This window comes from Cygnus olor, chromosome 16 (assembly GCF_009769625.2).
Source record: "Cygnus olor isolate bCygOlo1 chromosome 16, bCygOlo1.pri.v2, whole genome shotgun sequence".
Lineage (NCBI taxonomy): Eukaryota > Metazoa > Chordata > Aves > Anseriformes > Anatidae > Cygnus > Cygnus olor.
The window spans coordinates 9,167,737-9,194,419 of NC_049184.1; the positions used below are offsets into that span (position 1 = coordinate 9,167,737).

At 40.7% G+C, this 26,683-nt stretch overlaps 2 protein-coding genes across 7 annotated transcripts in view; both read right to left on the reverse strand.

Annotated features, from left to right (window-relative positions):
* ZNF217 (zinc finger protein 217) overlaps positions 1 to 5,303 on the reverse strand; it is a 115,416-nt gene extending 110,113 nt beyond the window's left edge. Inside the window, exon 1 of the mRNA XM_040576127.1 lies at positions 4,973 to 5,303. The gene's annotated coding sequence lies outside the window, so the exon portion shown is untranslated. The remainder of the gene's footprint in view (positions 1 to 4,972) is intronic.
* Positions 5,304 to 25,468: 20,165 nt separating this feature from the next.
* Positions 25,469 to 26,683, reverse strand: part of BCAS1 (brain enriched myelin associated protein 1) — a 48,104-nt gene continuing 46,889 nt past the window's right edge. For all 6 annotated transcript variants that reach the window (XM_040575858.1, XM_040575855.1, XM_040575853.1 and 3 more), the window contains one exon: positions 25,469 to 26,407. In XM_040575858.1, coding sequence (XP_040431792.1) covers positions 26,333 to 26,407 — 75 coding nt within the window. In that variant the 3' untranslated portion in view covers positions 25,469 to 26,332. The remainder of the gene's footprint in view (positions 26,408 to 26,683) is intronic.

Sequence of the window (26,683 nt, forward strand, 5' to 3'; positions counted from 1 at the left end):
ATGAGGATATAGTTAACAGGGGAAGGTAGTTACAGCATTAATGATTTGTTTTCCATAACTTGGGAATGTCAGTTGTACCTTCTTTTCCCACAGTGGGAATCCATTATTAATATTTACACGCAATTCTTTAGTAAGCAGGTAAAAACTCATAATCAGAATCAAATTACTGCACTCCTGATGATACTTCATGAGATGAGCACTTTATTAGGAAACAAAAGCTTCCAGAGAGACTATTTAATGATAAGTAAGTCAGTTTCTTTAATACTCTAATGATAATTGCTAGTGAAACAATTATTTTTCTTGCCCAATGATTCCCCCCATTCCCCCAGTGAGAATTGGTGTACTCAATGCTTAGAGAATAATATAATTATTCAGAGTTCATTAAGAGGCAATATTGTTTTTTCTTTCATTAAACTAGATTTGTGCATCTGTTTGAATAAGGATATATAAGTCTTCAACAATGTAGTACGTAGTTTTTAATTTTCTCAAACTGCTAAAGAGGGAACAATGTGAACCTGGCACTTGGCAATCAGTGAGCTCAGGAAACCTGACTCCTAGGTTAGTTTGCTGCTCATGGCAGTGTGAGCAAGTCTATCACCCAGCTCATCTGCTCTGCTTCACTTTCCCACATGGCAGACAAGGACAATTCCTCCTCACCTTTGCAGGAGCTTTGGGAATTCAGGGATGAATAATAGTGAAAGACTTCTGCTTTTAAACTCTGTCAGGCTGCATGGAGGACAGCGAGCAGTGATAATGTGGCCAGAATGATGGGGAAGAGCTTGGTGGCTCTGAGTTCCACAGGCCTTTAGGTACATGAGGAGACGAGCTGTGGCAGTGCCTACCATTTTGGAGTGCCCACCATTTTGGAGTGCCCTTTGCCAGTGGGAAAAATCCTTCCACCACAGGATTTCTTTATCAAGTCTTCCCCAGCTGGATAAATCCCTCTCACAGTCACAGTGGTTAGATTCCTGTGTTGTAGTTAGGTGGATGGAAGTAATTGTAAAACATTTCTCCCCCAGCACACCTACTCTGCTGTCAGCCACACTGACACTGGGTGATACTGGGTAGAAGCAAGGCCTAAGCCTGCTGTGTAAAGCTGTGTCCAAAACGGCAATAGACAAATCAGAAAGGCACCCTCACAGACAGTATCAGCACAGTGTGCCTCTCACTGGGGCAGGAACAGAAAGAAAAAAACAGCTATTCAGGTAGTTTAAGCTACCGATATAAATGCTTCACCCTGAAATATCAAAACAGCCTTCTCCTCCTGTTTGAAGCTCTCCTTAAAACACTGCAGATCAGCATCAAATTCACTGTATGATTAAGGACAACATATGTAACATTTTCCAAAGTGTTATCTTTTTTTTTTTTTTTTTTTTAAATCACATTAATTCTGAAGTTTAGGGAGTCTGTTTGGCCTGTTTGCCCCATAAAGTCCTAGTCTTACTAAAAGCCAAGTTTCCTCACAAATCAGAGGAAGCAGCTTTTCAATTTTTTTTTTTTTTTTTATCTACAGATACAATAAATGTACAGATTCCTCTAACTGCAACATCTCAAGCCAGCAAGGAGGAGGTTTGGTGAGACAGCAGCACACACTGGGAAAGCAAAAGACCTAAAACGAAAACAAATACAAGAGACAACTGTGGAATTTTATACAGCAGAGAACTAAAACTAAGTCTCTCATAAATACCGTTTTAAGCAAACAGAGTAGTGGGAAAAGAAGTTCTGATGCCAGGCAAGCGGACCACAGCAAGTACTTTTACTGAATGTTCAATGTAGTGCCAGTAATTACTGCCCATAATGAGGGAAAACAAGCTGCAGTTGTAGCACAGTACCACAGCACATAATGCTGTTTGAGTTTCCCTTCTGTATGCTTTTGCATGCTAGGTGCTGATAAAGATCTTTTCCTCTAGTTTCATGTTTGCATGGTATTCTTGTGTAATAGCCCAACCTGTCTGGTTACAGATTCTTCTGTCTCTCCTGATTAACGTCCTCCTCTTTGGACCCCATGAGAGAATCTAGGAAGCTTTTGGTGTTTTTCTGACCATTTGCTGCATTATCTAGACTGTCATTCTCTATTTCAGCTATGGATTGCTCAAAACCCAGCATTACTTGTGTTTTTACTTAGCATAAAAGTTGCTCTCCAGAGCAACTTTTCTTTGAACTGGTACTGAAACCAACTTGAGGAGTAATCAGTTCTACAAGCATATAGTGTAGATATCCCTGTGTTTCTTCGATCAAGAAATTCAAGTCCTCATCTTCAGGGACCCAAGAAAAGCACAGCTGTTACAAACCACGCATGATTCCAGCTTTGCGAATTCCCTATCACCCAACAGTAGCGAACAAGAAATCCTGGATGCTTGTCAGTTTTTTTTAAATTAGAAGACAATATCTAGTACACAGTACCAATAGCACTGAAAGGAGCATAATGTGCAGGCATTCCGGTCCCAGTGTGAGGCAAGGCAGGGTTAGCAAAGTCCCCTCCCAGGGCACGAGCTAACAGCTAGAGTGGTTAGATGGTCATTAATTCCTACCAGCCTCAAGAAAAAAAAAAAAAAAAAAGATCAGTGCAAACTGGGTTACACCTGTCCTGTAGAGTACTATTGCTTTAGCCCAGAGAACCTGGCTGTATGGGAATACTAGGGACCAAAAGGTGAATTAAATAAAATTACTTGGATATGACATCCCCATAGAAACCGTTGCTGCAGCAACAAGACCTTTAGTTCCTCAAGTCTCTTTAAAATAAATAATAGTTAAAATAAATAAATAAATACTTTGATTCCCAAGCCATTATAAAGTTTTCAAAATAGAAAATTTCACTTGGAAAGAGCTCAGGATGAGTGTTGTTATACAAGCTCTTAATGTATCCAGCAGGTGTACAGCATTGCAGGACTGTAATCACAACTTTTTTTCTGATCCCTATTCTGAGGCAGTTCATGATCCTTTTAACTAACAGCATTTATTACTTCTCACCAAAATATAAAGAAAACAACGCATATAGCTACAATGTACTATTTTGAATAGCTAATAGAGAAATGGGGGAGCGTATATATATGAAAAATGAAAAGTATATTTATTACCGATGCTCACTATTAAATTTGACAGATAGCATTTGCCTCCAACCTTTCAAGCCAGAAGTGGAACAGATGTTCATGAAAAGCCAGTTAATTTCCTGCCATTTGTGAACTGATTAGAAACTGAAACATTAGCACACTGACACTTCTTTATTTTTAATCTTGCTCATGTTTTGAAAGGAAAAGAAAAGAACCACCGGGAGCTAAGGTCTGGTATTCAGAGAGGAATGGCTGCACATTTTTGTTTCCTCTTTTAACCCAAACCTGCTCTGCTAAGGAAATAGAAAAGAGCAAAACTGACTCCCCACAGCCAGTAGCAACTGAGTGTTGCAAACCGTCTTCTTGTGCTCAGCTGATGCAGCACTGCCAGCACAGTGAGTGAACGAGGAAGAGCGTGTAGCTGCTGCTTTCTCACCCACCTACCTATTGTTACAGCTGCTGAGCAAATGAACAATGGCTCTAAAGTTGTTTGCAAACACCGCTGTCTAAACAGGGAGTTATGTTTCTACAGGTCATTGTCAAAAACTCGGTGTTCTGCCCTGTAATGAGGAACAAGGAATGAGGAACTTTTCCAGTATTAGTTTTCAGAAGTGCTGTTACTGAGCTGCATTCATATGAGGCCAAGCAGCCTTTGCTTTAATAGCTCCCAGAACAGAAATTCAGGCCCAAATACAAATCTGGTATCAGCAGGCTCAATTCCATTCAAAAGTGAATGCTGTCTCCAGATCTAATTCAAGGATAACTTGCTTTTGTTATAAATATTTATATACTATTATTAATCCCAGTGGGAGAAGTTCGGGCATGCATTATCAGTTATTTATGTACTCCCTGCCCCAAGAAAACTGAGCCTTTTACTCTCTCGGGTGAGATGAAGGAAGTTACTCAGAAGTAAAGCCAGTCAGAAATTTTCTGACAAAACAAAGTTTTGTTGGATAATCACAATTTGCCAAGCCTGAAACACGTTACTGAACACATCCTGGGGGTTGAGGAAGGGCCACTAGCCCAGCCCAGGCTGTCCCCAAAGCACTGAGCCCGGCCGGGGCAGCTGCTGGGGACTTTCCCCTTCACCCCTGGTCTTGTCAATGGCACCGAGGGGCTGCAGAGCCTGAGGGTCCCAGTTTGTGGAGAATGTTGAAAACCCGTGGTCCCAGGACTGACAGCATGTTCAAAGCAAGCAAGGAAACAAAACAAAACAAAAGTAATGAAATCTCTGCAAACTGGAAATCCTGCTTTTCAAGCCAGCTGTATTCAAGAGTAATAATAAATAAATAAATAAATAAGATTCCTCTATCTGAAAGCAATATTTAACTGATGAGTATCTATCAGGAAAGATTGTCCAGTCAGCAGCCCGGTCAATGCTATATATCCTTTGTCCGTGTTGCGCATACATCTACAGCTGGAAAGGCATATGATTCAAGCATGTAACGTACACTTTGCTTATCTCTGCTTATCTACAGCCTGAGCAGTGCAACTGTGATCAAACAGAAGTCTCACTGAGCAGTAGTCTTTCTTTGCGTGCATGCACGTGTGTGCATGCACATGTGTGTGCATGAAGGCACAGTGCGATCATCACAGAAACGCAGAGCTGGCGCACAGTGAGAGCTGCCAGAAGCGTTTCATGTTGAGAGACAAAAGCTGATGCGTTTCCTATGAAAATGTTCTTGGTTCTGTAGTTATTTCAGCCAAGGTGTGCCTTTCTGTACGCATCTGGAATGATATGTAATTGCTTTTCTGATTGAGTTTCATGTTTTAGTAACAGGTGGTTGGACTAATCCTCAGAAAATGGCATGCAACACAGAAAGCTTAACTCGTTTTGAATACGGCTGTTACCGTACTGAATCAGCACACACCCAGCTTAAAGGTTATGAAACCTCTTGAGTGAAACTATCCAAGTTACTTACCTCTCCCCGATAAATGAGCAGTGAGGATGTTGCACAAATACTCTCATCTGTGTTTTATCCTAAACCTTTAGGCCACACCTTCAATTGGAATAAATCGGAATAACTAAACAGATAGCAGCAGGACAAGGCATATGCTTAAAATTAAAGCAAGTGGCTTGCTAAATTCAGAGTTTTCATTATCTCACCGAATTTAGCCCTCATTCCAAAGATTTGTTAAAAAGTGTACAGTTCCCCTTTAAATTCCTTTCCTTACTCCACTTTCAAGTTTTCTTTACTTTTTAATTCCTTTCTTCTTCCTACTTCTACCACTCCTCTGCTTCCTCCCTCTGCTGGGGGAGGGGAGAGGGAAGAATAAGTGCTTTGTTGTCCCTCCCCTCCCCCTGCCCGCAAAGTTGGCTTCTCCTCCTACCCCTGGAAAATTGCATTTCCCCAACCATTTGAAAAAAATACTGCAATTTTTATTTGACAATGAAATGTTTGAAAAAGTGGGAAGGAAAAAGAAAAAAGAAAAGTCTTTGTGGACAGAAAAAATGCATCACTTTTTTTTTTTTTTGGCCACGTGATGTGTAACACTGCAGAATGGGACTGTGCATCACGGTGTCTACATTCGTGATCAGATCACTCCCACCAGTGAGAGCCGAGCAAAGTGAACTAATTGAAAAGCGAGAGAAGCCACTCCCTCCAGCTACTGCAGCCCTATCTGCCCCAGTCACTCGTTTTCAGGCCTTTTGGGTTTTACTTCCCTATTCTCTTTTCTGCAGGAATTTCCTATCCCAGCTATTTCAGTCCCTTCCCTCGTCCTTCCACTTTATACCGTGGTCAGCTGTTAAACAATTCCCATCGATAGCAAGCACCATTGCTACACCGAGCACTTAACGTTCCGGACACAGAGGAAATAAATGCAGGGCAGCCTGCACCAGCCCCTCTGTGCACTCGAACATCGTCCTAATATCACTTTAAAATCAAGCAGTCTCTTCTGTATTATCTGCTTATCCATCTTTCAGCCTTAACTTCACTCCAAAAGCCAATTGTTGGAAAGAGGCAGTTTATTGTCATGCATAAGGTCAACTGCATAATGAATAATTTCACATAAGTCATAAATGTGCTAAATTAAATCACCACTGAAGACCTTGGAAAAAACAACATAAGTCATGAACTAATTTTAAAATCATACAAATCTGATCACTGCAAGGAGCTCTGCACTGAGAGGAAGGGGAACATAAATTTGCGCAAGTGTTATAATCTTGAACCAAAGCTCCATATCTAAAAACAACTCCTAATCCTTTCAGTGAAAAAAAATTATGTTGACAAGTATATTTTAATATTTCTGTATAAACTTTTGATTCAAAAAAAATCCTCCCTCCCCCAAATGTCTATCTGTTTATAGACAGATATCCTATTTATCCTATTGATAACGGAAGGAATAACAAAGTAGCCAGGCTTCTGGGTAAACTGATTAAAAAAAAAAAAAAAAAGGAAAAAAGGTTGAACGCATGCAATATAGTAAAATTATGACTAAGGTAGGATATGATAACTGCCTAAAATATTTGATGTGTGTAAATACTAGGGACTGGCATGAAATAGTGTGGGCTGGAATGAAGTCAGACTGAATAGCAACACCGTCTCCTGGACTATGGAATATTTTGCTCACAGGAGTGGTGTTTGAATCACTTAAAGCTAGACTGGACAAGGAACTGGAGAACATGCTACATGGCTAGAGACACAGCTACATCAAAGGGTGATTTTCAGTCTGTGAGTCACCGTGACAGCTGTGCCCCGCTGGGAAAATGCAGATCACAAAGCCCAGGATGAAACACACGAGGGCCAGAGACAAAGCTTCCTCTGTCGAGGGGAGCTGGCGACGCAGTGGTCTCAACGCAGACAGCAGGCGAACCCAGAGTCTGAGCATCTTTAGGACACGCTGCAAAACCGTCTGCCTCGGAAAGTCTCTCCACTAGGAGACAAGCACAATATTGATAGTCTCTACTACTCTGAAAGTGGAACCAACCAACTGAAACAAAGAAAAAAAAGCACTCTATCAGCCCAAGTTCTATGTAAACAAAGATCATACTCCAGAAGTAGTATGATCCTGAGACAGGAGGGACCAGCACTCTATGAGGTCTGCTACAGGCTCTCCTTCTGCACAGTGGTGCCCACATACTGCTCCTAAGGATGCTTTTTATCCTCTTTTTAAGGATAAAACTCCTTAATCCAAGAGGAGAGTTCTTTCAGCAAAATTTTAAAATACATCACTTATAGGAACTGATTTTCTCATATAAATAATCTCCAGTCCAAGGCACAGAAGAATCATGAAATGACAGAGAAGTAAGAAAACCAGTTGCCCAAGCTTCTTCCTTTTTTTTTTTAAAAAAAATTAAAACTCATGATTTAAAAAAAAAAAAAAAGGCACTAAAAATCTCCCAGTATAAACTGGGAGTTTATACTCCCAACCAGTTATTCCAGTTATTTCCAATCAGTTCGTTGAAGGAAGATAAACAGAGTTATATACTGATCTATACTCAGAGTCTACTCCTTTTTCACAAAATTTAAGTATTATTATATTTATGTTTTATAAACCCAGCCTAGTCAGCAAAATATCCTTGAAAGTCTCCTGACGATTTGCAGTGGTTTTATACTTCAGGTAACTTTCTCTTTGTTTAAATGACAGCAACTGGTATAAATGGGCTCCACAAAGCTAATAGCTGTAACAGTAAGAAATCCCCTTTCTTTACCCAAAATAACTGCAGCTGGAAATTACCAATGACCAATTTAAGAACTATGATATTCACTTTCATCAGAAAGTAAATGGGAATTTGGAAAGAGACAGTGGTCATTCTTACTGTCTTATGGGAACAGTAACTCCCAGGTTGCCTCCAATAAAAACCACTCTGGTGTAACAATAATGAACATATCCATCTAAGATACAGGATTTCATGTGCAAATAGTTGTTCTTATATACTTACTCTACACGCTTTTAAATGTTAGTATTCTGTTCTAACCTAATTATAACAGAATTCATTTAGCTCCTCCTTACCTGACCCAAATATACCTAAAATCAGAAAATAAAATTACATTTCTGCAGAAAGTTTGACTTCAGTTTGGGTTGAGAGATACTGGATTACTGGATTTATTCCAAAAGAAAAAAAAAAAAAAAAGGGGGTCACATTTTTAGAATTGAAAATTGTATATTTTTCTTTTTAGAATAGATAGCACTGTAGTCTAAGCCATAATATAGACAGTTAAATAAATACCATGTTTTTCATCCTAAAGATTAGTTGAAATGTAACCTTGTCGAACCTTTCCATTTTTCCCCTGATTTTCTGGTTACGCTGATGTGATCTCATAAACCACTTTAACTCCAAGAGTCTTGCATATAACCAGCTGTTGATTTCCTGCGGGTGAATTGTCCACACTGCAGATTAAACCGGACTCTGCCATCTCCAGCATCACCCCTTGCTGCAGAGTAAGAGGCACACACCACGTGCTGCTCTGCCTGGCTTCATCTACTGTGGGATTACTTACAGGTTTTGAAAAAGGGGAATGTAATGTATATTGTTCTTATATCCTGACTCCTACTGTATATGATGGGTTTTGCTTTATATACATTTCTCCCTCCCGCCTCTTCAGTCCCCTTAATTACCAAAAGTAACTGAACGACATTCAGCGAGTCTGATGCTGTCTGAGTTTGCTGACAGACACTGCTTGAGCATTCACTTTTTTCCCCTCAAGTATTTTCTTAATAAAAGTACCTCCAAAAATGTCTTTCATTAGGAGGCACACAATTAGCCTAGTGACCTTTGTTTTCTTTGTTATCTTATCTTGTGGTGTTTCATTTTCAATTAAACCAACGTTAAACATTGTGGCTGAGATTATTAAAAGGCATGTTATTTAGATTGCAGGAAACAAATGCAGGATAGTATTAAAGACAGTACAAATGAGTGATGACTGAAGAATACTTTTTTATTTATTATATTTTTGCTCGATGACTTATAGACAATAATGCTGGAACAATAACAGCATACCCACTGCAACTGAAAGACACTATCTTATGTGGTGCAGGTCTGCAGTGTTTCTGTGGCATTTGCCACATAGTTTCATCTCTAATTTAAACACACCAGTGTGTGCATCACTTGTTCATGTAGTTGCACAGTCTTTATGTGAAATCCTAAAACTCTCTCTCTGCAAGGAAATGAACTGACGTGTTGATGCATCAGATGAATAACTGACCAGCTGTAAGGTTCTGATATAAATTTTAAACTGAAGATGTAAGTATTACCGAAAAAAAAAATAAAGGTAAAAATGCAGAGAACAAAGATTTGTACATCTTTGTGCTCAAAAACGCTGAAGAAAAGCAGCTACACCACAAGTACTGATGCAAAATAAACATTGGGTACATCAGTCAGAAGGAAACGTGTTCTTGGGACAATTCTGAAAAGCTTTTTTTTTCTTTAATTTAATTTGCATAATAGATCAGATAATTTGCAAGACCTGCCATCTCTTAGTTCAGTCATCAACCAGGAAACAGAAATAACAGTGTGACTTGTGATCGATCATGTGACAACAAAACTGAACAATGCTGAATCTCTTCCTAGACTGTTCATGGAAAAATCACAGGACACAGTTCATTTGCACAAGCTATTTGACGAATCATTGTGAACGAACAGATTTGAATCAGGTGATTTAGAAACAAAAAGGTTAAATTAGATTATTGGTGAAGACTGTGATTAAATTCATAAGCGGCTCATTTTATCTCATTCCACAAAATATTTCTTCCCACCTAAACAGGTTACACAATGCCTAGGTTTAAGGCATTTAAGTATCTCAAAGTGAGCCACGCTGAGTATATTTTGAGTGAAGGATGAGAATATTTCGAGCCTCCTGCAGTTCAGATTTGGGTCACTTGTTTTATTCAGCCTAGCCTCATTCGAAACCCAAACTTGACTCTCGCTGATGTTATAAATATTGCTTGTCCTACTCCAGGTACTGCCAGTCCCTATTTCTTAAGCACACTAATATTCAAACATCTGTGTGGAAACAAAATCAGCGGTTTCTCTTTCTATACCTGTCTGTGACAGATAGCACCAACAGCTTCTGGCACCAACAGCTAGGAGCTTTGGGATAGGCTATCAGCAACCCCACATGGGCTGGGTATAAATCCCCAAAGCTTCCTACACGTATCAGAGGTCACAATTAGGGTATCTGCCTTGATTCCATTCCCACTCAGTAGGACCTTGAAGAAGGAACTGCAGTTGCTGCTTCACAATGGAATAAATCATCCTGAGAGATATTGATCACTGGGTTCCAATAAACCACCCCACACCCTGCAAACTATATCCTTAGCTGTACTTGGGAGATCGTTCTTTCAGTGCTCTCTCTCCCTCAGGAGTTTTATCAACAAGGCTAAAATAAGTGATTTCTCAGAGCAGAGACATGCTCTTTCTAAGAACACAGATATCTCTTAACAAAATCTGCACCAAGATGTTCAAACAGCATGGGTGCATGTGGGAAGTTGCATTTCACAAGCCTCTCACGACACTGCCTCAGTTACACGTGCCAATAAAACCAGGGCACGGGCCTCAGAAGTAAGTGCTGCATTTATTTGTTCTTTAAGCTTTGATAGAGTATTAGCTGCTGTGTGATCTTTATTAGAAGCAAGGAAGCCCGGCGCAGTGTGTCAGGCAGTGGCAGATGTGAAGAAGGGTGTGGTTTCTTTTGTTTTGTTTTTTGCTCCAAGCAAGTTCTGACAGCCCTGCGAACATTTGACCCTATGCTGCATATTGGTGTGCAACGTGCATTTGTTTAGGCTTTTTATTTCAAGCTTTCATTCACTGCGGTGGGGTTACAGACAGACAAGAACTGTCTGTGAATATGTCCAGCCTTCTTCACAGGGTTCCTTACTGCTTGTTAACCACAACTGTTACTCCGTCTGCTTGTACCTCACAGGTATGTTACACAGAGGGGAGAGCACATAAATGAGATCTGTGCTGGTTGCCCTCATTCACCCTGATGATGCTCCCTGTTTTACACCATGCCTTGATACTTCCCTGCGGAGGAAAACCTGGAAGTTTGTCACTGAGTGGTAATCCAGAGGCAAGCCGCTGTCCCCACTCAGCTGCTCATTGCTGCCATCTCAGAATTTGCTGGCAAGCTGCTTTTTATGGCTGGGTTTACTAAACTTAAGCAAAAGCAAGGTGACTTCTGCCAGCCTGGCTCATTGTGCCCACTGCAGGCTGGGCAGGGGGCAGCGACTCTTGAGCCCCAGCAGAGTGAAGGCATCGATCCTGAGCCTCACCCACGGGCACCCACCATCCTGCAGTGGAAGCTGAAGCCCTTGTCCACGGCTCCACATGCCCCAAGCATCCCACAAGCGAGTGCTCTCCCCTTTGGTCCGAGCTCTGTGCCACCTTTCCTTCCAAGAGGATGACCACATTACAGGGATGGCACTACTGAAAGCATGGGCTGGGCAGAAAAGCAGTTGGAATACCAGAACAGGTTATCCCACCCTTACTTATGCCTGGCAGCGCTATAGGGAAATGCAATAATCTTTACTAGGCCAACTGACAAATTCTTTGTCTCAAATTCTTTGTCTTTCCAGATAACCTCCTAAGCAGAAAGACCTTTTTCATAACCCCAAAGCAGCAGCATTCATGCTGAGAGACTGAAAACTCCTCTACATCTAACTTCATTATATTGATGACTGTGTTTGAGAGAACATAGAGATGCTTCTGGTGGAATAGAATGGGTTGCTGGTAGGGACAGAACACGGAGCACACAGCCTCCCTGCAAAATGCACTATTAATTACCACACGTGAAACATTTAGAAACTAGCTAGGTCTGGAGAGGGGAGAAAAGACAGCATACTTGAAGCACAATAGCAGCATCTACATGTCCATGATTTCCAACATCCAGCTGAATCATGACTCCAACAATCCAAATTTCTTTTTAGATTTTTTTTTGTGGGTTTCCCTTGAACATCAAATTACACAAGACAAAGAAGCGGTGATTGTGTTAAAAAAAGAAAAAAAAAGCATGTCAGCACACATTCACACCGGCTCTGCTAACTAGGTCTTTCTTTATCACATAGATCAAATGTACGGGGAGTCAGAAATATATACCAGTATACACCAAACTTTTCAAGGATGAAAACACGGGAGGTATAAGTACAAGGGCCTCAAATTAAATTTATTTTTTCCTGTTATCTAAGTATCTGCCCCTTTCCAATAACTTCTGCTTTAACCTGTGAGTTGTGATTAAATAGTAAACTGCTAATTGCTTCAGCCAACAGGCTTAAATACTTGTTCTTATCACCAAAGAAATCTCATGTGTCTGTCAGAACCAACTAACGCACCTGAACATTTGCCTCATTTACACAAAAATTTGATCTGGATCCATGACTCATATCTGCCTGAACCAGAATGCTGACACTGAATACCAGGAACTTCAGACACCACTTGAGTAGGAACCAACCTTTATCTGTAAAAAGAGAGTTCAGAATACATTTTTCCGTTATTAAACTGAAATATGTATTAGTCAGTTTTAGAAGAGTTTCACCATTTTTGGTCTCAGGAAATACCATAGCTCCTAAGAGCTGCGGCTACAAATTAGAACCCCATTGTGTAAACTATTGTAGAGCAAGATACTTTACAGAGACAATGCCTTCTCTGATTTATAATTAAAGTAGGAAATTAAAAATTTTCCTTTATGCCAAAAGGACTTAACTGATAATGCACACTCTATACTTGTCCTGCTGAGCGTACTTTATAAACCCAGATGAATTTGCACTAGAAATAATACAGGAAATGCTGGCAAATTCCTTCTGAGCTTTAGTTTAGGGCAGGGACCACGAATACTTTGGACTGGTGCAGACTGCAGGATGAGAATACTTCCTTTTAAAAGCCACTGATTCTGCTGCAGTTATTCTGCTGAGGTTACACAGATGACAAGTTCAGTATCCCAGTTGTCCCAGTATGGGCAAGGCTTTCTCATTAATAACTCAGCTGTCTGTGTAAGCTCAGGCTATTGTGGCAGGTATGACTGCACTCCTATTTCACTCATGCCAGTTATGATTGCATACAGTATTTAATTAATTATGTACCTAAGTAGGCAATTATGTATCTCAGTAGGTAGTTATACAGTTATCTGACTTATATGTGAACTGAAAACACAGAACTAACTGTTCAACTGTGTATACATTTATGACAGCCTTAAGTCACAAGTCAGTTGTCTTTGCTCAACCGTGTACGATTGTCAGCCACCAGCCCTGTTTATATTTGGTACCAGGCTTCGGTTACTTCTGTTATGTAGCAGCTTTCTTGGTTGGATGGCAGCGTTAGGTGCGAAAGATTTGAACTAACATTTTGTAGGTCTCAAGCAGGTTGCAAGTTGCTTTCTGAGAAAGATATGGTGAGAGTAAACAGCGTAGGTTTGGTTTAGTTTTCAAAGCAATGCGGTAAAGTACACAGGTAAGCATATTTTCTCTCAAACAGCCATCCATCCCAGCACAGGCTTTGTCCCTCTCTTGTCATTAGCATTGTTTTTATTTCATTCTTAATATGAAAAAGGCAGTAATAGAAGAACAATAACACTTCCACAATAGCACAAAAAGTGACTTCCGTGTTATGATGTCGACCAAATCTCTCTTGACCTTTTTGTTTCTTCTGTATTTGAAAAAGAAAGAGAGAAAGGAGTGGGGAATGTGTCTTTTCATATACACAGGACGCTTATTCTCTTTAATTCTTTTATTTTTAAAAACAACTCTGTGGTGCTCCCTTAACGTGCCTGCCACACTATGCATAGATTTTTAGGCACGCTATTATTTTTTTTTTCCTGTCCTGACCACATTAGTTTTTGAAAGGCAGCAGATTAAGAAGGCAGAGCTCTCTCATTTCCCCTTTAGCTCATCATCACCCCTCTCCCCTTCGGTGATCCTCCTTCGCTTTTGTCTGCCCCACGCCCCCATTTACAGAAGCTGCTCAGGGCTTCCTCCGTGCACACACATCACACTGCCTTATAAATCAGTGGGATCCCCAAACAGATACCAACCAGAGCCCAGCCTTAAGTGGATCCTTAGCAGGGCTGGCCAAGAGCTCTCTTTTGAGCCAAACATCAAGAATTAACCCATCCAGTAACATTTCTCTATTCTTTATGAAGGAAGGTAAGGTTTACAGCATCCCTGAACAGAGATTTCTGGGCACAACATCTAAATAGAGCAGTAAGTCCCAAGGGGGAGAACATATCAACGAGTAAAGAGAGGAAGCAGCAGCGAGGTTTGGAGGTGCGCCCTGGTGTCCTGGGATGCAGTCAGGGGATGGCACCATTACGCTGAGGCTGCAGAAGCATTATTTACCCAGAGCACCGCTGTGAAGGAATTACCCCAAAAACATTTTGGAGGGCCCTTTCATTTTGGGAGGATCAGAAGGATCGTCCCAAAGAAAACAGGACTTGGAGCTCACCAAAATGGTGGCCCCCAGCTCTCCCCCCGCAGTTACACCCGGTACAGCTGCACCCCGGGCACTGCTCTTCCTCCACCCCTCTCCGCACAAATTTTGATCGTATAGGGTTTTTTGTTTGTTCTTGGTTTTGGTCTCCAGGATTCTATGAATGGGACGAGAGGAAAAAAAATACTGCAAGTGCAACTGTTTGAGTAGTTTTAGTGACTGAAACGTCCAAGAACCTAAATCCAAGTGCCCTCTACTGGTGCTGGCGAGAAAAGCGGGGATGGAAAGCGTGGGAGGGGAGAGCAGGGGTGGCAGAAAGAGGAGGGAAGTGAGATTAAGCAACAGCAAAAGGAAACTGTGTCAATAAACTGGGTATGGCCTGAAAAGTATAATCACGGAACAGAACCATTGAATTGTTGGCAGGCCGGGTTGCTCGTGTAATGAGCAGTCCACACCAAAAGGCACAGTGCTGCTCTGAAGGCGGTACGTGCCACAATGTCAAAACTACTGCTGCTTTGGGGTGGTGTAAGGGGACATCATGAAACCCTTTTTAACAAGTAAAGTATTGCCTGTAATTCTGACAAACTTTTTTTTTTTTGATGATGATTTTTAACTTTTAAATTTTGTATTAAAAAAGTGTACGGAAGAGAAGTTTGGAGTGTTCAGTACTTAATGGCTTTACTTTAAAGCTGAGACCAGCAGTTGTGCAACAATGACATTACCACATGAATCTGGTCCTGGAAGAAATTATATCATGTGTGCTTATGGGAGCTTAATCCATGAGGTCCCAGGAATGCCGGGATCGTATGTGTGTACATGCACGCACACACACTGACAAAGCAGCTCATGGAAAATCTGTTTCAGACAAGTTTTTGGATAGAGCAATTCATTCTTGCCCTGTAAGAAAAGCAGTTTGTACAGTTTTTTTTGGTATCCCTGCACTGTGATATACTTGTAATATACACGTATAGGGCACAGGGATTTTATTGAGATAAAAATCCTACAGATTACTGATCCACTGCCTCACTAAAAGTTAAAACAAACCTAACAGAAAATAGAGGAAATTCAAGAGGCAAATTTTGACATACATACTAATAGTTAAAAAATGCGTAATTCGGGGAAAGTACTTTTCAGTTCCTGCAATAACAGAAGTGATTTTTTCAGATTTAATGAAGTGACCATGTCAAGAATAGAAGAGTCACCCAGCATGCAGAAGACACCAAGGCAGTGGGGAAGCGAAGCCAGAAGCAGGAGAGCTGGATGGAGATGGGATTCAGCCGCTCTATGAGGAAGCAACTTGGGGAAGTGACAAATTTGTTTTTCTGCCAGGAAGGCAGAGGAGGAGACTGCTCTGCGCAGTCTGAATGGAGCTGGATGGGATCACAATTACTGACTGGAAGACTGATGTAATGACTGCTGATCTGTGTACGGTATCACTTTTTCCTTGCTACATCCAAAATCAGTTTCAGAAACATCACATGCTAAGTAACTCACTAAGTAGCTACAATAGTTATACTGGGAGAGGATGAGCACCATTCAAGATCTGCAGTATTGGATCTGTTCTGCACTGTGTTTCCACTAAATTCAGTGTAGGTCATCCTGACTTAAACCCATTCAATTACAGTAAAAGCAAGTCAATTTCTGACACATAAATTATCTTAACACATTGAAGCCGATAGAAATGGTGACAAGACCTCATGTGAAATTGGACTCATGCAATAAACCCTTTTTTGTAAAAAAGCTTTGTATTATACTTTTGTTAGACTAGAAGTTGATGCAAGGATTGAGTCCCCAGTAACCACCAACATCAGATTGACCTAAAAAACTTAAAGCCTTGGTCACCTTTCTGATATAAAAAATATTTCCTGCTAGCCAGTTAGCTTACAATTTCTTTCTGTATGAAACACATGTTGATATTTGATTACTCCCTCTAATAGTGTCCATCTGTGGAAAGGGCTGCAGTGCTAATACACATGCATGAAAGCAGTAATCTTATTTTCAATACCAAGGGTTGTTTTATCTGCTTCATCTTTAATATTTCACTGCTGATAACAGGTTGTGCATATGGTTTTGCGGCAGCCTGTTTGCAGTCATTTCATCATGCACACCTCCCTTTTTGCACCTTCCCTTTCCACCTGAGCTGATTCTTTATACAGTGCAGCCGCATTAGTTTTTATATAGTGTTCATCATCTGGCCCAAACCTAAACCTCCTCATGGGCCGGATATTAAATCATAAACAGCTCAGGACTGGTTCTGGTAATGAAAGTTGAATATCCCATCAAATGGGACAAAAAAAGTCTATCTTGCCTAAACTTGGATGTGCCTCACTTGAACAATGACTGCACGTGTATCAGAGCTCCAGTGAGGCTGGAAACTTTGTACCCTAGAGGCAGTTACCAAATCTGCCTTGTGAGACATGTCTCAGGTCGTACACAATGAGAACAGTCAGCTTCATGTATAAAATGTGTTTAATCTATCTTGTTACCTGCTCTGCTGTTCTGGGAAGAGCCCAGCTTGTCCCTGCATGGTTCAGAGCATCCGCTGGGCATGGAAGTCCCCAGTGCCGAGAGCTTGCACAACTAGTGAAAGACGAACAAACCCCACAGCCCCGCTTTGTCCCCTTACACGAGGTGGAGCACAAGGCCTCCCGCCTGCCTCACACTTCACCCAGAGGAAAGCAGCCGCAATGCACTTCATTTCCCAGCGCTTCCCGTGGGATGGCAGAGAGCTAGGAGGGCCTGGTGCACAGCAGAGGACACCTCTCACAGTCCCAGGCCTCCTCCCCAGGGCCCACCAAGAAGGCCAAAAGGACGACCTGTGGTGCTGAGCTCCCTCGTGCCCCACAGATTTGTGCCAGGCCCACGCACAGTACTCTCCTCACACCACAGATCCCGCTCCCATAGGAGGATATTTCAACACTGTGTGCATCTCTGGCTTTTGTGTGAGGAAACCCAATTACATCTATGAAGTACAGATAAGTACAAGAACAATAACACATTATGTTACTGGGGTATCTATTTTTAAAGGTAGCCACTGCATCAGCTTTCAAAAACTGATCTTTCCTGACAGAGAATTGCTTTTTGCTCTACAGATAGCTAGCAGCAAGATACAAATTCAGACTAGCGACTGGAATGAAGATCTCATTTCAAATATCTGAGATGTTTGCTGTTGATGAGTGGATTACTCTCATTGGTCTTAATTCTCATCTCAGATAGCAAACTAAGATCTTTCAGAAATACTCAGTATTTCATATTCACTTGTTGGTAGGGCAGAGGTCAAGTAACCAACCTCGCAGGAACCTTCCTCTTAATACTCAGGAAGTATTAAGAGGAAGTTAGACCCAAAAAAAAAAAAAAAAGTATTTAGATCAATGCACTGACTCTCACAATATGCATTTTTGATCCTGAAAACAAGTAAATAAAAATATTCCTCAGAAACAGATAATATTAAGTCATCCCCGATGGAAGTTCAATTCTGAACTAACTCACCATATTTTTTTCAACATTTATAGGATCTAACACTACACTCTCATGAAGAGAGAAATTGGGAGAATAAATTCAAAATAAACGAGAAGGTTGGAAGTATGCTAATAATGTCAGTCTAGGGTGATCTTTACAGCACCTCACTGTCAAAGCATCACCATTCATAAAAAGTTCTTTGAGAAATTACAAGCCGAGTACCCCCAAATTGAAGCACGCATAGTCATTAGTTGCTTAGGAAATTCTTGGCAAACACGTACCTAAGAACAAAGATACATCTGTGAACAAAAAGCTTAAGGAACACTTTTTGCAAAACCCTAAATACTGTTTCTATCCTAGAATACAGACATTTACAAGTAATTTTGCCAGTAACCAGTAGTAATTTTAGTACAATGTTTGTTTCCAAGTACTTGAAAGCACCTACTCTTGTGTCATAGACTAGGAATAGTAACTGCCAACTTTACCCTCCCTATAGAAATTAGTGCTTGCTTCCCTCCTCCCCCCCAAGCTAGAAAAACAAGGCACAGATTTGACAGAAAGTAATTTTTTTTAAATTCTTCCACTTTCAGCATATGGTTTAGTTTCGGTTTCCTACAAGCTAGAACAATATGCTTTACAGGAGACAAGATGATGAATGCTTAATTTTGGGTTCTGTTAAAACAAACAACTTTCTCTAAAAGCACATGCTTTGTTTCAAAGTGACATTTGTTAAAAGTCTCAGTGTCCATATTGTATTACATAACTTCAGGTCGGCTCTGGTGACTGACACAGTGACATGGGACAATAACAGAAGGCAGCTTTGCCTTAACCCTCACCTCTCTGCATCTCCCACATGCTCTGGACAAAGCACAGGTTTCAGCTTCCTTTCATACTTTTTCTAAACTGCTTTGCAACAATCAAGGCAGACTACAAACTTAAGACAAGTAAAGACCTTCCCTTGTTGAGAAAGGGCAAAAAAAAAGAAAAAAAAACACCAAGATTAACATGGTAACCACTTAAAAATATACTAAAGAAGTATTTATTATAGAGCACACACAGAGAAATAGTGTTTGTAATGCAGACATGCCAAAATCCAGCATCATTCTCCAAAATCAAGATGTTCAGTGCAAGCCTTGCTAGGGCCTGTTGGTGAGGCTCTAAAGTTACACAGCTCCTACTTACAAAACACCAGTGCATTTTATGGGCAAAGTCACTGAAAAAAAAAATAATCTTGTTATTTCTGTGATGAATGTGCCTATGTACTTCTGGGCTTCAGTAAATTTACATTTTAGCACAGTCATTCATCTTTAAATAAATATTGATTGAGGTCAAAACTGTTTATGTTTTCAGGGTTGAAGTGAGGTGGCTAAGTCCACGTTTAGACTTCTAACAAAAGGAGTGTATCACCTCCCTGGCTTACAGGTGCACAGCACTCCTGAAGTGTTTTTGATGAGTGCATGAGCTAAGACATTGCCACAGCATTTCCAAACCAACTACACCACAAACTCCAGAGGAGACTGAAACCAGAAAGGTTTTATCAAGGACCGATGTCTCCTTGGGAGACCACAAATGGACCCCCCCCCCCACACCCTGGAGGACCTAACACATACTCCAGATCAGAAGACAACAAAACAATCCTACACCAGTCTGTCTGTGAGCATGCAGCCCCTACCCAGTTCTCTTTGAATCCAACCTTTCTTCTGGCAGCCAACACACTACCTTTATCTTCCTTCCCCATCCCTCTTAAAGGAGGTTAAACCTTCTCAGCAACTCCTATGAAAACCAGCTGGGCTGACACACCCCACTGCAGCAATTAACCTTTGCTAGGTCTCTGTGGGACCTGTGGACCCCAACATGACAGCAGGTTGATGGAAGTTTTACTAGCAGGACTATATGGAGATCAGAGAGTGGGAGAAGGAAGCCAAAAATGATTTTCAAGTACAGTCGTGATGTTGACAAAAACATTAGCATGGATTCAGTCACACTGGAGTTAAATTTATGTAGCTCATGCCTCTGGTGGGGTCTTTTGCTAGCACAGTTGTAAACACTTAAAATTACCAAAATGCTTCTGTATGCACCACTAGTGGGTTCTTTGGGTACAGGGAAATATTTCTACAACATCTACGACCAGGTTCCAATGCATGATTGGGGAATTGAATATAAATACAGGTATTTTATGTTGATAAGTAGGTGCTAATAAAATTGCCTAGCCTTGATTGTGGAATTTGATCAAATGTGCTTCTGAGTTTGTGCCGCAGACATTTACTGTCTCCACTTAATTGCTCTCCTATTCTTATGGCAGCTGACAAATCCTTTCAGTCATCTCTGGTCATAGCCAGGCATTTCAATTTACTCTGAGATAAGTATGCAAAGCTGTGAAATACTTCTGAATATATCCAGCACAGATTGACTTTTGCAAGTCTCCTATAGTACTTCCAGTAAGAATCACCAGGCTTTAGGAACTCTCCAGGTACCTATTTACCAAGGTATTTATATGAACCTGATCTCCTCAGCAACCAAGCATGATGTACATTCATATGTAACATGGCATCTCCTCCAGAGTGGTGGCAACAACCACATATGTTCATATATTTACTAGAAATACTAAATGATTTACTAAATGTTAACTATTTAAATTAATTTACTAAACTATGCAGAGAGAGGAATTTATTGTCTCCTGCACAAAGGCTGAGTGAGAAGGCTGTGAGAAGGCTTTGAGAGTGAGAGGCTGAGTGAGAAGGCTTTGAGAAGGAACAGATAGATGCAGGATCAACGGCAGGCAGCGGGACATCTGCAACCTAAACTCCTACTCTTCCTACAGACCTCGCATTGTAGCACTGATTGCAGTGCTGCCCGCTGCCCTGTTAGCCCACACTCCCTTTCAGCCCACGCTCCCTCTCAGCCCACAGAAGTGGACTCTGAAGCCAGCTGCTGGCAAAATCCCATGCATTCTTCCAAATCCTCTCCTTGTGCCCTCGAAGGGAGGCGTTGCAGAGTCCCCTGAACACAGTGCTCTGTGACAACCTGCCTGCTGAGGAATTGGGACAGCAGTGCTTTGGTTTGAGTCAAATGAAAGAAGGGAAGACTTTCATTTCTACCAGACATATGTTCTCATTTCTATTCTCTCACTTATCAGGGATTATATGATCTATCTGTGGAGGAGCAGGTAATCTGATAATTGCATGCTTTTCCAATACTGTGAATTGATGCTAAAAAAAAAAATGTTTCAGAGTCAAGCTGAATTTTACAAGCAAAGTTTTGCACACGCAATTATTTTCTTCCACTCATGACAGCCACCGCCAGCCCTCAAAAGCTGCCAAGAGAAAGTTTCTAGTGATGACAGTGCCTCAACATATTGGGATGCTTCAATCTCATTTACTCAAGTAATGTAATTTCAGTTTATACCAAGAATCTATTCCTCCAATTAACTAGAAATTGATGACAGAAAAAAAAAAAAAGTAAAAAATTTGAAACTTAATCCTTACTTCCCTTGTTCTCCAAACAACCCTAATGAAGAATTCACAAACATCCTTAACATTTCTGAAGTGCTGCAACAAAGATGAGCCTGCAAAACTCTAATAATATTTTAAATGTCCTAAAGATTGTGTCCAGGGTCTTTATTGTTCTCCGTGCACTGCAATAGTCATAGTAGGACCCTACTCCTACTCTGTGTAAAGGTAGGTGAAGGGGTAGTGTCAAATACTGCATCACCTGATTACATTGGGATGTGATAAAGAAGGAATTTGGACTTTGTATCTTTCCAGTACAAAAAGCAAATTGTTAATGCTTCCTGTGCAGTAGGCTGTTTTCCCATAGAGTTTAGTAGACGACAAATTTAATAGGAAATGATTAAGTAAAAACAAAGAATGTCAATAACAGATTTATTCTTCTTCTTCATTGCTTTTGATAATTTGTTTTTGAAAAAACAACGCAGTCTTTAAGGAATTTATACAGTTCTTCAGCCTCTGTCAAGGCTGGTGCAGAATTTCCTGTTTTTGTGTTCTCAGAACTGCTAAACTGCTGAAGTTGCCAGTAAAGACCTGGGTGTGTTATCCAGAAGAGGTGGAGCCTGTAGCAAATCCAGATTCTTCACTGATATTCTCAGATGAGTATAAAAAAAATTAGAACTATTCCATCTGTAACCTCACAAGTAGGGTCAGTTCCCACAATCACAACTCATCCATGCACTAACCCTTTGTGTTTATCTCCTGCCACACTATCCTTTCTGTGTATGAAACCATTGATTTTGTTGTGTAAGTCATCCCAAAACCAGCTGTAAACATACAAAAGGATATGGATGTAGTCATAAATCATGTTCTAAACGTGGGGTGTAGAGCTAGCAGCGTGATACACGCTCACACCCCCTTGGAACCAGCTTTGTCCTTCCCATGGTTGGACCCTGGTCTCAGCATGAGCAGACCTTCCCCAGTCATCTCCTAAAGCACAGCCTTGTGCTTACAAGGGGCAGGATACTGCTCACATTCCCAGCTGGAAACCTGCTCCAGCTTTACACCAGGTTGGCATGAGATACAGGCCTGGCATGGTCAGGATTTGGCTTTATCTTTCAGACCTGCATTTAGCAAACTGCCTTATTACAAATATGATAACAAGGAGTGCCAGAAATACTCCACAGACTTCTCAGAAAGAGCAGTCAGGCATTGGAATGGGTTGCCCAGGGAGGTGGTGGAGTCACCGTCCCTGGGGGTGTTTAGGGAAAGGTTGGACGTGGTGCTTAGGGACATGTTTTAGTGGGTGATATTGGTGGTAGGGTGATGGTTGGACCAGATGATCTTGAAGGCCTTTTCCAACCTTAATGATTCTATGATTCTATGAACATGTAGAAAGTACAGGTGTGAGGGAATCTCTGGGGTATTTCTCTCTTTTGCTTTATGTGACTGATTGGTGCACACAATTCAACAAGAGGCTTCAGTAGGCAAGCAATCCCACAGGAACTTCAGAACACCATATTATGCAGGAACAAGACCATAATTAAGATATTTTCAGGCATATAAGAACAGCTAAGACAATCTGGAGACCACAAGAAGTAATGTACCTCGAAACTCAGTGCCCCAGAAAACTGTCCTGCCTGACAGTCTCGTGCTCCAATGAACTCCTCAGGTGGCAAGCAGGCCGAGGGCATCATGGTGTGAGAGGAACAGGGTTTTGAGGTGCAGAGAGTGTCTGAGGGGCCCGAGGAAGCACCCTGGGGCTGCCTGCCTGGCTGCTTCTCGCCCGCAGGGGCTCCTCAGACCCATGGGGCCTCCTCGGGGCCTACTCAGGGCCTCCTCAGAGCAGCAGCCATGCAGATGCGCACAAGACAACCAGCGCACAGGGCAGGCTGAAAAAATGGGCTGTAGGCAATGCTTATACCAAATAAGTAATAGCTGCTGAAGTGCAATTACCTATTTTGTGTGTGCTGGTAATTAGCTGCTGGTTACACGCACGATTAATGGGTGGACTCTCTAATAACGGAAATTACATTGTTCTACGCAGGCTGTGTATTGTACAAGTCGGTGCAGGGCAGTTTTGCCAGGAATTATCTATAAAAACCTTCTTGAAGTGTAATGAAGTTAAACATCTGGACAGATTCCAGGGAAGAACAACTGAGCTCAGATATACTTTCAAAGGAGATAATTTGCTTTCAGGTTACAGAAACGCATGGCACCCAGGCTGGTGAGAAGGTGCTTGTCACTCTGTGCTTGGACTGAGCATGGCCCACCCTGAACTCATCCCTGAACTGCAATCAGGAGTGGAGACCAGGGTCAAACACCTGTCTATTGTAGAGAAGTGCTTGTTACACAAAAAGCAGCAGTTTAAGCCCATTCCTGGGTTATTTATATATTCCTGAGATGGCATTTGATTCTTAAACTTTTTCAAATACAAGTGCATGAAACACACCTTAAGATCCCGCAAAAAATCTGATCTGCTTCAGTTCCCCTCAAAAAATCCTATGTATAAAAACAGACCTTGTTTGCTGACAACAAAGCCTAAATGCAATGTCTTCGTTTGCCTGCTCTTTTTCTTTGTCTTGGATTGCAGCCTTTTCCAAAGCTTTGATTTCCAAATGACTTGTTAAGCTTTACCGGGCCTGAACATAAAAGCTGTACTTTCATGTTTCTTATACAGCATGTGGAATGCGGAAGCTCAACTTAACTGTGGATGCATCTCCTAAGACCTTTCTTCCTCCTGGGGCTCCATGTGTTGCTGCTTTATGAGAAGGCTGACTCGCTTCTTCAAAGCTTGTGTTGTTCCTGTTATCAGAGAGGAATCAAACAAAACGGGGAGTTTCTCTGTGGGAGACAGTGCCAACCCTAACCGTTATTTCATCTGCAATAATAGCTCCGTGGCACAGGGGCATCCACGGCCAAACTTACTGTTTTTCTTGTTTTTCTGCCAAGAGGATTTCCTGATTCCTGAAATCAGCCCTATTGCCAAGTGATATGGTCAAATCACATGGTCACCAGTCCTAGTTGCCTCAGGAATACAGAACGGCAGTCAGTACAGATCTGCTCCTAAAGCAAGGGCCAACAAAGAGTTTTCTTCTACAGAAGGCCTGAGCTATCCACAATATAATAATAACATCTATACTATCTATAATACACTAATAATAACATCTATAGGATCTATAATACAATTAGCTAGAACATTTTTTTTTGAAAATAGATTAAATACAATTCTAATACAGAGGCAATTACACTAGTATGAAGTCACGATATAGCACGATATTTTATTCCTCTTTTCTGATGGCACTCACTATGCTGATGTCTGTCACTTTTATACAAGCATGTAACCATGGCGGTTGTCTCACTGTATGTAGCTTTACATGCACTGCTCTAATTAAAACTATATACTCTTGTAGTATAGACAAAGCCTGTTTTTTTTTGTGTTGCAATACTGGATATGACGATCCCAGTTCTTTCCTCATGCTACTATAAATGGGGATCTACAGAAGTCACAGGTCCTACACAGCTGTAGAAGTAGGTTGTTACAAATCAGGTTTGAAATCTGTAAGCAGTCAGTCTTGATTGATATCACTTTGTGTGGCATCAAAGACCCATTGTGCCAGGGAGGAGAACAGAAAGTGCTGTTATAACTAAAAGACCTTTTGTCTCTGCTCTCTACACGTAGAAACAGTGGCAAGTTTTAGTGTTATGCCTCAAGTCCACGTGTTTGCAAGGCAAGTGCAAAAATGCCATCTTTCTACAGTGAATAGTATCGAGAAAAATAGCTCTTTTACCTCTGTCTATGACTATTTAGAAATGTAGTTCTGCAGATTTTACAGAATTCTCACTCAATTGCCAGTTGTAATCTTTCCTCAAATAAAGAAAGACAGATATTCACTCCACAGGCAGGGATTTCATATGTTGATTTATACCTTAATGTCACATCAATCATCAGAAAACAGGGATGCAAATAATAAACTTCGTTTTAAGATTAAAGCAGCAAATGATTTTGTGAAAGGATTAGTATGTTTATTTAATCATAACGAGATCAAAATATACAAAATATATATTTCAGATGCTAGTGTGACTTAAAATGTCAGGCGTACAGTTCTTTGAGTAAAGGGCTGAATAAACCACAGAAATCTTATTTTTCTGTAAAATTTATTAACTACAGTTATTACAGGAGCCTTGTGAAGCAGGGAGGTGCCTGGACAGCCTTGATTTTGATTTTATTAAGATTAATTACAAGTATAGATATAAACAAATATCTGATGAAACAACTAACTTTTTCTTCCCTATCATCTGAAAAACATTAATAACAGGATTGTAGGTACAACCTTGGAGTTAGGACTATGGTGGGGACGCGGGTGCCCCCTTGTGTTCCTATTAGAACCTTAAATAATTTTTAATTTGTTATCCCACCTCATCAAGACAGGAGAGAAGTTGTCTCAATCATGTAAAGCTTTTGCATTTTAGCATTTTAACTTACATTAATAACCAATATGAAGCATAACTTTATAACCACTGATTCTATCATACCGCAGACTTTTTGCTAATTTTAGCACTATTTAATACCACAGAAGGTGACTTGTTTTTACATTTAAGTATAACATTTATCAAAAAAAGATTTTTTTTTCCTGGCTGCTTTGAAACTCTCTAAAACTGAGGATTTGTTGCTCATGCCTTGCTGCACAAACTGCATTCCTTTGTCACATACATTTTTTCTGCTATTTTTTTTAATTCACTGCCCCTTTCTTACCTTACTACCCTCTATAGACTGAAAATCATCCACATGACCTTTCTTTAAATATAATACTACACATTGCTTCTTGATGATCTTTACAGTTGCTTTCTAACATCTAATGAACAAACCCTGTAAATGATATACCTTAAATGATACACCAATGTTTATTTTAGCCTCGGGCATCTGATGACAGCCATGTAAAGGAAAATAATGAGTCACATCTATTGCAAGTGAGCGTAGAGAGAGCTGCTGATCCTTCAGCAGCCAATTGTATTCATTACTTGGATTTCCCAGCAGGTAGGATAGACACTGGATCTGTTTGTACTTCGGCATCAGACATCCTTTTGGAACCCTGTGGAATAAGATATAGAAATTTATAAAAAAAATTGAATATTTCTAAACAGTTAAGTGGGGAATTATGTGTTAGAGCTTTGCTAGTAGATGTTTTCCACTCATTTCAGTTCCCTGGTCTTCTTAATTTGCTCTTTACTTAGTATGTAAGTACATGAACACCATCTATATCACAACAGTCACAGAATGCTACTGCCTGCAATTTTGCCTAAATGCATTGATTCATTCAATACAATTTTTATATAATTTCCCCAATCGTCATGAAAAGTGATTGTGC